The sequence below is a fragment of the Ostrinia nubilalis genome, chromosome 9, assembly GCF_963855985.1.
Source record: "Ostrinia nubilalis chromosome 9, ilOstNubi1.1, whole genome shotgun sequence".
NCBI lineage: Eukaryota > Metazoa > Arthropoda > Insecta > Lepidoptera > Crambidae > Ostrinia > Ostrinia nubilalis.
In genome coordinates, this window is record NC_087096.1 from 7,621,656 (window position 1) to 7,637,185 (window position 15,530).

At 35.6% G+C, this 15,530-nt stretch overlaps 2 protein-coding genes across 3 annotated transcripts; both read right to left on the reverse strand.

The window, feature by feature from the left end:
• Nucleotides 1-4,786: 4,786 nt before the first annotated feature.
• LOC135074495 (aldo-keto reductase family 1 member B1-like) lies at nucleotides 4,787-11,392 on the reverse strand. Of its 2 annotated transcripts, none has more exons than XM_063968800.1 (7): nucleotides 11,257-11,392; nucleotides 8,363-8,508; nucleotides 7,738-7,879; nucleotides 7,455-7,649; nucleotides 6,999-7,198; nucleotides 5,538-5,590; nucleotides 4,787-4,891 (listed from the first exon to the last, which is right to left on the reverse strand). In XM_063968800.1, exons 1-7 carry the CDS (start codon nucleotides 11,332-11,334, stop codon nucleotides 4,884-4,886), a joined length of 822 nt encoding a protein of 273 aa, XP_063824870.1. In that variant the 5' UTR covers nucleotides 11,335-11,392; the 3' UTR covers nucleotides 4,787-4,883. The 2 variants fall into 2 exon arrangements, with proteins under 2 accessions (XP_063824870.1, XP_063824869.1); XM_063968799.1 differs by having other exon boundaries at nucleotides 5,435-5,590.
• On the reverse strand, nucleotides 8,515-10,680 carry LOC135074497 (uncharacterized). The gene is made up of 2 exons (XM_063968802.1): nucleotides 9,972-10,680; nucleotides 8,515-9,774 (listed from the first exon to the last, which is right to left on the reverse strand). Exons 1-2 carry the CDS (start codon nucleotides 10,311-10,313, stop codon nucleotides 9,358-9,360), a joined length of 759 nt encoding a protein of 252 aa, XP_063824872.1. The 5' UTR covers nucleotides 10,314-10,680; the 3' UTR covers nucleotides 8,515-9,357.
• Nucleotides 11,393-15,530: the final 4,138 nt, after the last annotated feature.

Consider the following 15,530-nt stretch of genomic DNA (forward strand, 5'->3'; position numbering starts at 1 on the left):
ACCTACAAGCCACTACAAAGTCGTATCCAATAACATTAATCTATTTAGTATATTACTGCCCCACTGCACTTACTCCAAAGCCTTCACGCTTGCTCGTAAACCCGTATCTCTATGACCGGGGAAGTGGAGTACTACGATACGGAAATTGTCTACGGCAGATACTACGACTACATACATGCCGTGACACTTACGCGTAGTTATTAAAAATTTAAGTTTAGTTATTATAGGGTTTGACCATAGTCTCTACTATGTACTACTACTACGTAAGTCTCTACTCTACTCCCATTAATTTTAAATTTGGTCTTTTTAATTACGAGTCAATACATAGGTACGGTAGGTATGTACTCGTATATTATCCAAACAGATTGGAAGTTATTTAACTGCTCTTACCTAACTAAACCACCGAGACGGAATACCTAAGTACCTAGATAATATTGTATTGAGTATTATTATAGTCTGGTTTCCTAGCTCGTGTACGGATTTCAAAGGAAAACGTTTCTTTTTTATTCGAACAAAAATTCCTTGGTGACAAATCACCTAAAGGTCCTAAGAAAGAAACAAGGCGATATTAAAGCAACGGGTCATTTTTGTCGGAGAGAACTTCAACGATCCATCACTCGTAATTGCCGCAGTTCTCCGACTGTCCATCTCCTGTTATTTGATTATTACTTATTCATTTTCTTTATAACATTCCCGGGCGAATTAATCAAGTATTTTTTAGCCTGACGACAGGAAAGCTTCGAGGGAAACAAAGTTTCTGCGACAAAAATACTTACATAATCATATCTGCGATGTTTCATAATCGAAAACGTACTTGCTACCTATGTGGGTAGTTTCCTCACGACAGATTCGTATTTTAGTTCAGTACTTTCATTCAGGTGGCTTTGACAATTTTCAAATTGCAAACATCAAAAATTCGCGTAGAGAAGTCACAAAATCGGCATACGGAAAATCAGGATATTGGACATCCGTCAGACAGAGGCGAGAGCATACAAACTTTGAACGTCGACAGTAACCGGATTCACTAACGAGTCGCTGAACGGGGGCGGGGGCACGCGCATCGCGCTTGTGAACTTTAAAAACTGAAGATAATATTGGTATAGCGTGGCTATATCCGACAACTTAGCCGGTGAAATACGCTGATTAGAGCGGTAAACAGCGTTAACCGCCCCAGTTTGCTTCGGAGACGAACAAACAACTTCACGCAGTAACGCTCCTCGCATAAACGCGTATTTGTTGAATCCTATTGGAACGTTATCGGGTGCACGCAGCGGTCGCTGTTAGGACTTAACGAATTATCGGGCCAGCTGTCAGTGGCGCTATGGAGCCAATTGTGAATAATGGAGCGGTGAATTTATAATCATTCGGGCGGCCTATCGAGAGCCCGCGCGCGTCCTTGCGGCCTGACCACTACAAAGCACGCCAGATTAGCGCCATTGTTTGGAACCGGGCTTAAACAATTTAATTTGTATTCACAATAAAGTGCTCGGAATAGGAATAGATGAACGCAGGCTTACGGTTTCTCCACCCGGCCTATTGTTTCATACCGTGTCGTGTGGATTTGACGACCCAGACACGTTTCCGGTTATAGTATCAACAAATTGGCTCACGCTATTAATGTTCAGTGGGTGGGAATTCTATTGAAGTCAATAAGCCTGCGAGTGTAGTGAATATTAAACATGTAACTGATTATATCTACTCATAAAATAAATCTTATTATTCTAATGATATTCCTAGCTGACTAAATAAGCACATAAGAAAAACATCCTGAAAAGCTAATTAGGATTCAAGCGTGGTAGACTTTAATTTTATAGTTTTTTCTACTCAAAGCCATGTTACATTCAATCTGTAGACAGTATATTGAAGAATTTTTAGTTGGTAGTTAGAGCATTTATTTCACACATCACGAAATTACATTCAATTACTCGCGGCGCCCGTGCGAACCACCAGCGCGTGTAATATTTTTAAGAGAACAGGTGAACAGCCTGTAATAAATTGCTTGATAGGGCTGGTCACGTGCAGGTCGTCCCATTTATGCTTCTTGTGAACACTGAAGGAAGTGCTGCAATTACCCGTGATGGATAGTGAGAGTTAGATGCGGCCGTAAGGGTCGCGCCATCCATATAACTTCCTTATCTACCTTCGAAGCGAAACTTTATGACATCTTTACGAGAATCGAAAAATATGGACGACCTTTGACATTTCCTAGAATCGTACGCAACGGCCAGTGAGCAGAATACACCTTTTGACACTCGCAGACTCCAGTGAGGATATATGTGTAGGATGCATTAGACGTTATAAAATTCCCTACATTAAGTATACTTTAAATTTTAAATATTCTTCTGAAAAGTTAGGTTTGCACTATTGTTTAGAATATTGTTTATCAGACGAGCGATAAAAGTTGTAAAGCACAGCTAATTCGCAATCAGATGCTTTGGAAGCACAATGCACAACCTTTACTGGAAAATGTAGAGATTCGTAGATAAAATTACTGTAGCCTACTTCATTCTATAAACGAATGGATTCCAATTATTTCATTTCCAATTATCTACAAACTTTTTAGAGAGCTGAGCGTAGACTACGTCGTGGGTAGTCAATTCTTCGTAAGTATCTTTAACCGCCTAACTGAAATAAGTACCATCCTACACTTAACATAGCAATACTAATGATTTCTAAGAAATGTTTTGGAATTGAAAAATATTATTATTCAACTCGCTTGTTATGCTCATGAAATTCCAAAGAAATGCTCTACTTGCTTTAAATTCAATATTTTCTACAAGTGCCGGTTGAAGACGACAGTCTCCCATCTGTTTGCGATCTGAAATTGCAAAGAGACGGAATTTTGCGCGCTAGTTAATATTTGTTCAAAAGTAACTGAGTTGTTTTAATAAGTGTAGTTACTCGCAAATGTAGGTACTCGAGAAATAAATCGAATCACTCGACGTCCGCTCCTTCATGCTCTTGGAATTTACTAGCTTTAATTAAAACTTTCTTTAAATAGTTAAGTAAAAGGCTTTATTTACAAAGTTCAAATTCTTTGTAGACTTTATATCGCGTTAGACAAAAGTAATAAATAACAAATGTATGTAAGTGCTCACAAAATGAATGGAGCCCAGAGGGGATCGCGCCGTGATATACAATTTGCAAAATTACATTTCTTTTCAAGTTTCTTCTTTCAACGTCAGACAAAAATGTGTAATAGGATGGCCTATTATCAAAATGGATTTGCTTATACCAAGAAAATAATCTTTTTATGAGAACAGAAGAACTCTACAATCACGTCTCTAATCCCTAGAGTTTCAAAAAGATTTCTACCGAGATTGATTCTGTGACTTAATTGCATTTCTCTGAAATGGCAAACGCTCGTAACACAGTCAAAATTTTTGCGTTTATAACGACTTAGTTACTTTGTCGAGCTAAAAGTAACAATAAAATAATCGCTGGGTATTGTACTTACTTAGATTACAGTGATAAATGCTATGGCTTATGATACCATATCAACTTTCCATAAGCACTTTACAACGTTGGCTCTACAATCCACATCATGCTACGCTGATCGACTCGTCACTCCATCTAGCGGGTGAGGAAACATCTCCTCGTAGCGCTTGCCAAATGTTTGCCTCGAAGCGCTGGTAGCGAGATTATTGGTATTTATAGACAAAATGTATAGAACTTGCTCGATATTTTGTTTAAAAAAATCAATTTAAATTCTGTCCCAATGTAACATTTAAATGTTACAAAAAGTTAAGATCACTAAAAAAGTTCCATTCTGTTTCAAAAGAATTTTATCATAATCTTTCTGCAAATTCCATGAACCATACACGAAAGGTTACAACACAAAGTTTAGCAAAAGTAAATAAACAATATTGCTTACAAAATAGCCAACCTAAAATAGCACTAGGTGGGTACAGTTAACAATTTCTCTAAATGTCAGTGAGTGTAGGCGGAAACACACGCAGGGAATGGCGTTTGCCCGGATATTACTCGGCTCGCACGGCGTGTTCCTTCGACTTTCCTTGAACGTCCTTTGGCACATCCACGCCGAAGGCCAAATTGGAGTGTAATTTTATTGGAAACCTGTTTACTATCACTATTTACTTTATCAAAGTGTAGCAGACTATATTGACCGTTACGAACATTAAAATTAGTAGTTAAAATAGCTAAATAATCGAGTTTTAATGCGTCAAATAGTGTGTGAAGATTATATCATGTATTATCATCATTTCAGCTACAGGAAGGAATAGCTGAAAATAGGCATTCCCAAAAGATTTCCAGGTTGACCGGTTTGCCGTGTGCATGAGCCTTATTGCAACCTGTATCGCGTATACCTATGCTTATGTTAAAGTTCAAGTTTGTTAAAACTGAGTACTTCAATAACTTCTCAGTTTTAACTGAACTGAATTTTGTGTGCAACGTTGGATGCAATTTTATTTAATTCAAAATTAATAGCTTTATCGGTCATCCATTAACTCCCATAATAGTTCCTACGAATGCCTGGCAATGACGTTCGATGAAAGGTCTGTAAAACGGTCACAGCACTCCGGTCGAATTTTCCCATACATTAAGATTCGCTAGCCTGTTCATTGAGTGTCGTGAGCCGTCATTCATTAACAGACTCGACTCTAGGCCTTGAAACATAATAGCTTTTTCTGTTTGACCGAAACGCGCATTGGTATTCAACTGTAACGATTGTGTTGAGCGGAATTGCTTTTTATTTGCACTTTTTTGGGATAAGATTTTTGGGAAGTTCTTGTATTAAGAAGATTAAAGACAAAATCACAATAAATTAATAATTAATATACTTTATGTTTATTTTAAATAAATAATAATTGTTTAAAACTCCAAGTCCTTGGCATGAACGCCAAAGGGATGATCCTTATGATCTAGACCCCTGTAAAGAAAAAAAAAACATTCAAATTATTTTAAAGCATTTGCATTTTAGTCTCTAAGTATAGAGCTAAAAGAAAAAAACACCGCGTAATGTTACAATATACGAACGCGTCAGTAATTTCTCCCTTGTAACTTTGAAATTGGCTTGGATTCGATTCCAAGACCGAGCTTTATCTTTTATAGGTGACATTTATTAACTTTGACCTGAAATAAGGCGATTAAATATACCGCCAGATCAATAGACTGTGCCAAATGTCGCAGACTTTGCCAAAATACGACTTTACGATATACGATATGCCATTGTTCAGTGGCTAAATGGATTAAAAATTAAAACACATTTTATCGAGCAAATTAATCAGTTTAATCCAGATTTAGTTCTGTTCCATTAGCTTTTTATATTTTTATGAATATTAATTTAGGACTTGCTACATTAATTTATTATTTAAAGTGACATAAATCTGAGTAACTTTTACCCAGAAAAGTAGATTGTAATGTTCTTAACTCTTTATCGTGGTAAGAATTTGGGTTATAATTCTGAACTTACTCATGTTGCAATACGAAGCGACCGTTGCACTCCAAAGTAGAAATATCAGCAATATCCTCTTTTGTCAACGTGAAATCCCATATACTGAAGTTCTCCAACATACGTTTTGGGTTTGAAGACTTTGGGATCACGATCATTCCGCGGTCGATGTGGTATCTGGAGGTATAAATAACATCAAACTTTTTAGCATTAAAAAAATACATGGCAATGTGACGTGCAATAAAATAATCTGAATTTGAATACACTTTCGCAAATAAGGGTTTGTCAAAAGTATCTATAACTATAACGAATTCGTAATCGATCGGAAAATAAGGTAAGAAGCTATTGTTAAAGAATGAGTAGGTACATACAGACGGAAATGATGATTTTACATAATTTTTAAACCATTTAATCCATGCATTACCCGAATTACTATGTAGTACTACTTTTATTATTTTTCAAGATAAGATAATATTATATACAAGGCATTTGTTGCCTTGAATTTGAATGGTAGAATGACTTCACAAATGTTAAGTCATCGGTCATCCAAGCATTATTGTACATAAAATTATAAGTTTATCAATATACTTAAGCCATCGAAGTACTTATTACCCGTCATCATAACGTTATCTTGGAATACTTACTATATCAATAATACTATTAATAAGAAGAACTCTTTGTAATCGTATTCGCTGGGTGCGAAGTACTAGGTGGGGGGGACATAATCTATCGCAGCGCTCATGGTGGTCAAAAGTAGAAATAATGTAAGCTCTGTCATCAGATGTATCTGTCAATGGCAAAGCGATTCTACATAATACATTTTAATATCATTAATTAATCGCATGAAAAGGGTCCTACTGGGAACTTAAATAAAAGAGTGGACTGTATTTCGATAGGGCTGTTTTAATAGCCGTTTACAATTTGGAAATAACTAAACTATACAACGTGGTAGTACAAAAATGAGTCACAGTAGTTGTTGTGCACAGATGTTTGCCTTATGATGAGAGCGTGAATTATTGAACTCTGCCCTTGTTTTGTTCTTAATTCTTCTACATCTCGGACTTGTCCAGCCAATACCAACAACTTTCCTTTAAATACGGTTTGTGGTTGGAATTTGATATTGTAACTCTCACAAACCCGGTCTTCAAAACGATACTCATTTCGATCTGAAAACGATATTTAATTTATTACTAGCGATACAGAAACATTTAAATATATTTACTGTTATATAATGAAACCGTTAAAGTAGCTTTTTCTTTTTGTTTTACTGTAAAACTACAACTATAAATGAAGTAAACAAACCCTGAAACAATCAAAATTAAACACACTTTTTGGACTTACCTCATTTGATTTGAATGACCAAAATGATTTCAAAACCTTTTTTCCACCCAAATCGTGGTATCACAACAATTTATTAGTTGAAAATATTTGTTATTTTTTCATTTCGATATTTTTTCACAAATATACGACCTAAATGTCAATGTGACAGAACCCACAAAGTTGTGGACGCTAGTTGGCGCTGTAATCGTGCACGGAGCCAATTTAATCCACTGCCTGCCTTAAAATAGTGGTCAAAGTTGCTTACCTAATTAAAACTTGCGCTGTAGTCTTCTTGTACTTATTGGCCACTGCCTTTATTTTGGGATCGTCTAACAGGCTCGGATCTTCTGGTTTAGCCCATGGACGAGCAGGGCTTCCGAGCGGGCTGTATGCCGTGATGGTGATGCCACGCGCCTTGCAGAACTCGAACAACTTTGTTTGTGGCAGGTACGGGTGAGACTCCACCTAAACATAGAGTTAGAGAAAAAGATCGTCAATTGTCTCTACATCAGACGTTATTAGGATGCAGAAATCTTTCTCTACAAACACTGGTCAAACCATCACTGATCTACCATGTATTGGTAAAAATCAAGTAGCTCACCTTCCTAGAGCATCAATGATAGGTACCTATTACATGATATTTCTCTGCATCTACATAAAAACACACACACTAAAATTACTAAAGCAAGCAGCAACCTCAATTTTCACACATAATACTTACTTGATTGGTCACCGGCTTGATTTTAGCAATTCCCAACACTCTGTCAATTTGTTTCGAATTGAAATTGCTGAGACCGATGCTTTTGACCAGACCCTTTTCAACTAAATTTTCCATTGCTTTCCACGTGTCAACGTAATCGACGTCAGAATAGTAGCATTTTCCATTAGCATCTAAAGGTATAAGGTTATCGCCTTCCTAAAAGTAACGAATAAACTATTTACACACCTATCAGACACAGGCTTTATTTTTTTTTCCAATACGTGCGGGTTTATCGAGAACTCACCTTGTAAGCCATAGGCCAATGTATAAGGTATAAGTCCAGATATTCCAATCCGAGCAGGGACAAAGAAACCTTTGCCATCTTTTCTACCAAATCCGGCCTGTGATATGTATTCCATAACTTCGAAGTTACAAAAAGGTCTTCCCTGTAAGTAAAGAATGAAACAAATATTTAGTGGATCTCGACTGCTCGGTTACGGTCGTCGGTATAGTTACCGAATAACAATAAAATCTAAAAACACCGCATTGACTGAAGTAATAACACCTAAAGTAAACTACTTAATGTTGTTAGATATTAAGGTTCTTCTAACTGTTATTGTTCTTGAATAAAGTGCCTTTCTATGTCTAAAGATAAAACATACTTAATTTTGATTTATGTTTTTAAGTAATTAGCACTCGTGCGAAGCTGGTGCGGTTCGCTAGACATTGAAAATGTTAAGAGGCTTGAACTTTCGTCTTGAGATTATTTCTGAGAATCTGATGCCAGTTACCTCATCATCTATTGGATTGTATTACCTCTATAATTATTTTTATTTTACGGGTTCCTGACTTAAAGTTATCTTTCACAACCTTGCGTGTTAAACGGTTAAAATTAAAGGCGATTTAGCTACCGGTAGGAAATTACATACCTTTTTACTACTCCCTGTTGAATCTTATCCCTGATCGCCTGTCCGACCTCCTTTTCGTTATCGTAAAAGTACGCACCATCGATGTGCCGATAACCCATGTCGATCGCTTCGCATATCGCGCGGTACACGTCGTCGCCAGACTCCGCCTGGATGACCAGCCAAAATTGACTTTACATGACAATATCCATAGTTAATTATTAACAATATCTATATTTTATCCATAAAGTTATTGTTACAATATCCATTATTATTTGCTAACTCACAAAATAAATAGAGATTTAATTAACCAAAAATCTTTTTCACACATAAATAAATTATAATAAGAAAAAAGTACTCGATTTTTGCGATATCATTGTCTTCATCGTATCTTCAGACGGAGTAAAGCTACACTTTTATCATTAAAATATTTTCAAGGTTAGGTAATTATAAACAGGTGTATGTCTGCTAGTAAAATAACGATAGGTATTGAGATATTGACTCCCAGATATCAAGATAAAAAACATCTGATGAGTTATCACGTCTGAAATCGGTTTGGTATTGCAGAACCGGGCATAATAATAATTTACGGCCGGTTCTCAAATTATCAAGGGTTAGCACAGCATCCTCAATCGCACATTAGCATCACATCCGTACAGTCGTGTTCAGGTCCGTAGTGCGTAGTGCAACAGGTTCAGTAAATATTATAGGTACATATTTTACTAAGTAGCTGTGCTCACTTCACTACTGCTACCTACTTGCGATATTTATAAAGCGGTTCAGTTTTCTTTTACATATGAAAGAAAAACAGTTTTCTTATGTAGGTATTATTATGATTTTTATTCAAGACTTGAGTAGAGTACCTACATTAAAACTCAAAGAACACATCATCAAAAAATTGACTGCACTACTAATTAGGTTGAGATAAATGAAAGAAGAACGTGCATTATGTAGAGTTGGAACTTTTGGAAGAGCCTAAAATTAACCAAATTGAAAGTTCATTGCTCTGAATGCTCTTCCTAGGATAAATCATTTTGTAGTAACTGACATCTCTCCGTGGACAACAACATTTGAATTTTCGATTCCATTTCCATTGCATTACTTAATGGCAACGATCTTAACTGTGCTGCCACACTTTGACCAAAATAATAAAACTCGTCTTTATAGTCTACCGTTGTGATATTTTTTTCCAGTCTTTGCAATGAATTAATAATTTCATTGTGAGGTTCTGCACATTTTGTTCTATTCTGAATTCTTTTTCTTGCAACCATTCGGTATCGCTTATTTGAATGTTTTTGACTGGAATGTGATTGTGGTTCGAGTGCTTCACTTATACGAGGAGACTTCTGAGGTTGTTCCAGTGCTTCAGAACTTTCAGAAGAAGGCCGCTCTCGCTTGAGTGTTTCGATACTTGTTTGAGGAGAAGCCTGTTGTATCTGTCGTACAAATAAAATACAGGTGTTAATAATTTACACAAAGCAATAAAAGGAACACAGAAATTAACTTTCGAACTAAATTGGAGCTGTTAGGTTAATAATAAATCTGTGCTATCGGTAGCGTACATATCTAAATAGTAACAGGGATTAATGTAACGTTAAATAATTTAAGTAAGTAGGTTACTTTTGTTACTTACCTCGAAACATATTGTCTTTTGAAAAGTATCTTTTAAAAAATCAATTTCTCCAAACCACTTCAAACTAGGTTTATAAACATCACTTTCCACGGCTCCAGAACTTTTGGAATTCTTAATTTTATTCAGTTCTTGGTGGTAGGTACTTCGCAAACCTTTTATTTTGTTCTTCACATCCTGGATGGTCATGTCAAACTCATTCATTTCATCTATAATTTGCATGTAGGCATTGTCACGTGCTTGTTTGTTTTTATAAAGCGCTGGGTTGCCCGAATTCCAAAGACATTCGTGATCTTTGTATAATCGTATGAACTTGATAGTCTTTTCGTCTCCCCATCGTGGCATGATTACTAATTAGGTTTTGTTTAATCACAACACACGTTCGCAAACGACGGCAGTGAGCCAGCTACTAGCATGCCCGGAGCTATCGCGTGCGTTCACACATTCCTTGGCATGCAGTATCAAGCCCCCGCCCCTCTTGCCAGATTGCATGCCTGAACTGCGCTTGCGTAAGTTGACTGGCATGCAATGTAAGGGAGGGGAGACGCGAGGAGGGGACTACAAAACTGGCTTAACCGGCCGGCTGCTGAGTCAGTCAGTTACTTACAGTTATTGTAAGTACGTATTGCATGTTTTGCTTGACAATGTAGTTGCCGCCTCAATACTTAATACTACACGTGATAGTAGCTGGCACTTAAAGGACGGAACTAAAGTAAGTAGGTAAGCTACATACAAAGTTAGGTCCCTTATAACCGAGACTGCTAAGTAAGCGTCCTTATACGAGTAAGTAGGTAATGGAGAGATCATAAATATAAAAAAAACCATGAAAAACTATTGAAACCTAAGATTAAAAAATCATAAAAAGCTTTTATTTGATATTAAAAAAAATACTAAACTAGGTTAAAAATAAAGTTTACCCGCAGCTCCACTTGTTGTTTTGGTTCGTCACAGAAAAAGATAATCGCGCATCCCTCGGGTACTATAATATTCCCGGAATAAAAAGCAGCCCGCCACTTAGTGTGGCTTAAAAATATACTTACCTAGCTACCTAAGTGTTTATAAACTCATACAATAAGCTGTTTTATTATTTTGGCCATTATGTGTAGTTTCGCTTTTATTAATGATGTTGTTATATTACGATAGGACCTCTGTGAAATAATAACAAAGAAAAATAGGTAAGTAGTTTTAAGTATTTAAAAAAATTAAATCGGTTAAGTACCTACCTACTTGGCCAATACAGTGTGGTTTTCTAATTTTTAATCTTGTACCTATCAAAAACAAGACTAACCTGCCAAGTGCCGAGTCCCAATATAGGGCACGTAAGTCCATTGTTAAATTTCACTAGGGGAGCTAGTTTTGACGCCATGTCTCGTGCGAATCACACTGAACTGTGCTGTGGTGCCTACTTCCCGTGTATAATTATTAATTTGTATCGTATTTTATCATCGCATGCAAATATTATTAACCAATCACATCACTAAGTTTATATTTCTTATCAATCAGGATAAAAAGTAGCAATTCATGAAATGATTGTCATTGTATGCCACGCTTTTATCAGATTTTTAGCATTATAATGGATGATAAGTACCTACGCAACAAAACATTTGTATACATTTTAGCCTGCACTCTTTAAAATGTTGGCCGGGTAAGATTCATACAAACGCCGCAATACATAGGTAGGTATACAGGGTGGAAACGATAAGTGATCTCACTCGATTATTTCTAAACTATACAAGATATCGAAAAACTGGTTACTGATCCTGAAAGTGCTTCACGAGCTCTTTCAAACGGTGTCAGTAATATGTTACATAATTAACTGGATCTATCCGAAAATTCAATGTTTTCAGCCTCCATACTAAATGTATGCCAGCCACACAATATTAGAAGTGTTAATTTTTTTAATTAAATAATAAACACTTAAAATGAACTCGTAAATTGCATTCTTATTTAAAATTATTCATGGAAAACATTGGTTTTAGGCTTTACTTGCTATAACATTATCAAGACATGAGTGCCATGACTGTGGCAGTACTAAATGTATGGCAGCTGGAAACTTTAAATTTTCGGATAGTTCCAGTTTATTTTGTAACTTATTATTGGTACCGTTGGATAGACCTCGTGAAGCACTTTCAGGATCAGTAACCAGTTTTTGGATATCTTGTATAGTTTTTAATATTATGTGGTTTTACTAAATGTATGGAAGCTGGAAACATTGAATTTTTTGATAGATCCAGTTCATTTTGTAACCTATTATTGGTACCGTTGGATAGAGCTCGTGAAGGACTATCAGGATCAGTAACCAGTTTTTAGATATCTTGTATAGTTTAGAAATAATCGAGTGAGATCACTTATCGTTTCCACCCTGTATAATAAGGATGTGGATAAACCTTTACAGCGTTTTGGTATGTGTGGTAACTGAATCAGTATTTTTTACAACGCCATCTATTTTCTATTTTATGTAACCTTTATATCACTTGCTAGTTTTGGTCTAGTTAGGAGTTAGGCCTAGGTTATGGGCTCAGATCATTATGGGTCATCTACTTGGCTGATAAGCCATTAGGGGCTAAATGTGCCATTTTACTACAATACCTACATCATTATTCAGTTATTTTAAATTAAAAATGTTTAGTTTTATTGGGTGGTGGCATTTCCTATTTTAAATAAAACACATCTTTGATAGAGATCATAGTTTTGCTTTTTGGAGTAAAAAAAAAACTATTTATTTCATTCCTATGAATCGCAGCTATGAATGTACCTACATATGGCCAAAATTAACTTGATTGACTTACCAGAAAATACCCAGCATGGTTCTCAAGAACCTAGCACAAAAGAATAAAATAATCATAGTTTGATTTCCTACTTTTTCATTTAATTTATTATCAACTATGTACAATAACAATAAATAAAATTAGGTCTTAATTAAGTAATAACATCAATCTTTTAACAAATATTTGTCTGAAGAACCTTCCGCAAGCAGTTCTCTCTCTGCGGCCGCCTTGCTGGCTTCAATTTGTGGTTTCACATATTTATAGTATTTATAGAAGTGATCGCCTAACAAGATTCCTCCATAAATAGTGAGACCGATGCAAACCAGAACACCTCCTCGGTGCAGTTTATCATAAAGTTGACTGCGTGCATACTTCTTCATGATTCCTGAAAAATAATAACAATGCAGTTTTATGTATTAGTGTCTTGGATAGCAGTGCTAAATTTTATAAAGAATATTTATATGGCGTAATAAATCTAATTTTCAATCCGAAAGTGAAAGTTCTTTCACGAATACCTAGTTATACAGGGTGTTTCTTGTAAGGTGTCAAGCCGAAGGCAGGTGATAGGTGAGGACTAGACCTATCGATTTCACCCCCATGTATGTTCTACGATTTTTCGTAGTTTAGAAGTTATCGTTAATTTTGTGATTTTTTCAAATTTCAGGACCTAGTGGCTTAATTTTTTTTAATCTTTTTTTTGGGTTGACTTTTCTCAGATTTCTTTTTTTTGACAGATTCCCTATTAGTTGCAGATATTTGAAAAAAATAATCACCTTCCTATCTTTGATGCAAGATACAAAATTTTTGCTAGCAACATAAAAAATATGCTTTTAGCAGAACATTCTAAAATTTTCAACTGAAATGTATAAGAAAAAAAAAGAATTTCCATAGGTCCAAAATAATTTTAAAAACTGCGCAGTTTTCTAAACTTTCATAATAACACAAAAAAACATGTACTTAATAGGCCATTATTTTCTGTAATCACTCCACTAAAGTGGTAAGTCGGAGATTCCGTTACATGTTTTTGACTTTCTTAGGACTAAGTAATATTTGCAATCCCCTAAGTTTACGTTATGTAGAACACATTTAGAGACAGTAACTGAAAAGATTTTTTTTTATCCACAACGTGGAAGCTCTTGCTCTTCATGTTGTATATGTTACGGTTAATGTGATAAATTGAAAATTATTAATAATAACCGGTTATTATGAATAATTACCGACAGTCGCGGTTAAAGTGATAAATTAATCACATTTAACAGTGATTATTTAATAATTCAACCTTAGTACTAACAAATTTCATAAAAGAGAACAACATCTTGTGTACGTGCTCGTGTACAGCCAAACTTTTGAACGTTTTGATATCGTATATTAATATAATTTGGCATAATGAGTTTGGAATGTTTCTTGCATAATATTACTTTTCCATGATGCCTATAACATAATGTTTTGATTTAAAGTAAAAAATAGGTTAAGGTGCGGCGGGGGTGGCCCTTGGGCCACCCCTAAGCCGCCTATTTAGTTTTATACACACATAAATGACCTCATATTAATCACATTTACCAAATCATGCGGTAATTATTCATAATAACCGGCGATTATTCATAATTTTCACATTTATCACTTTGACCGTAACATATACAAAAGGGAATATGAAAATTTTGATGATTTACCACATTAGAATGCAAGAAGCTTTTGTAAATTTACGAATAATTGTTTTGCGTCGTTGTCGAATGTGCATTCAGGTTAGCGACGGACATTTTGAACATTTACTTTAAATTAAATCATTACACCCTTTTTTGCTCTCTCTCTCTCTCTCTCTCTCACACACACACACACACACACACACACACACACACACACACACACACACACACACACACACACACACACACACACACACACACACACACACACACACACACACACACACACACACACACACACACACAGACACACACACACACACACACACACACACACACACACACACACACACACACACACACACACACACACTAACAGGTAGGTATATCAAATTTAATCGTAAAGTAACAATCACCACTGTGGTCTAGTGGTAAGACTACCTATTTAGGACAGCCAATTCCTCTGTGGTTTAGGATTCCGGGTGAAGCTCGCTGATCATCCAGCAGTTTCCAACTTTCCATCAGGTCAGATGAAGGGCAAGAGCTTCCTCGTTGTGGATAAAAAATGTTCTGTTCAGTTATTGTCTCTAAACGTGTTCTACGTAACATACACTTAGTGGATTGCAAACATTAGTTAGTCCTAAGAAAGTCAAAAACATGCAACAGAATCTCCGACTTACTACTTTAGTAGAGCGATTACAGAAAATAATGGCCTATTAAGTACATGTTTTTTTGTGTTATTATGAAAGTTTAGAAAACTGCGCAGTTTTTAAAATTATTTTGGACCTATGGAAATTCTTTTTTTTTCTCATACATTTCAGTTGAAAATTTTAGAATGTTCTGCTAAAAGCATATTTTTTATGTTGCTAGCAAAAATTTTGTATCTTGCATCAAAGATAGGAAGGTGATTATTTTTTTCAAATATCTGCAACTAATAGGGAATCTGTAAAAAAAAAAGAAATCTGAGAAAAGTCAACCCAAAAAAAAGATAAAAAAAAAATTAAGCCACTAGGTCATGAAATTTGAAAAAATCACAAAATTAACGATAACTTCTAAACTACGAAAAATCGTAGAACATACATAGGGGTGAAATCGATAGGTCTAGTCCTCACCTATCACCTGCCTTCGGCTTGACACCTTACAAGAAACAC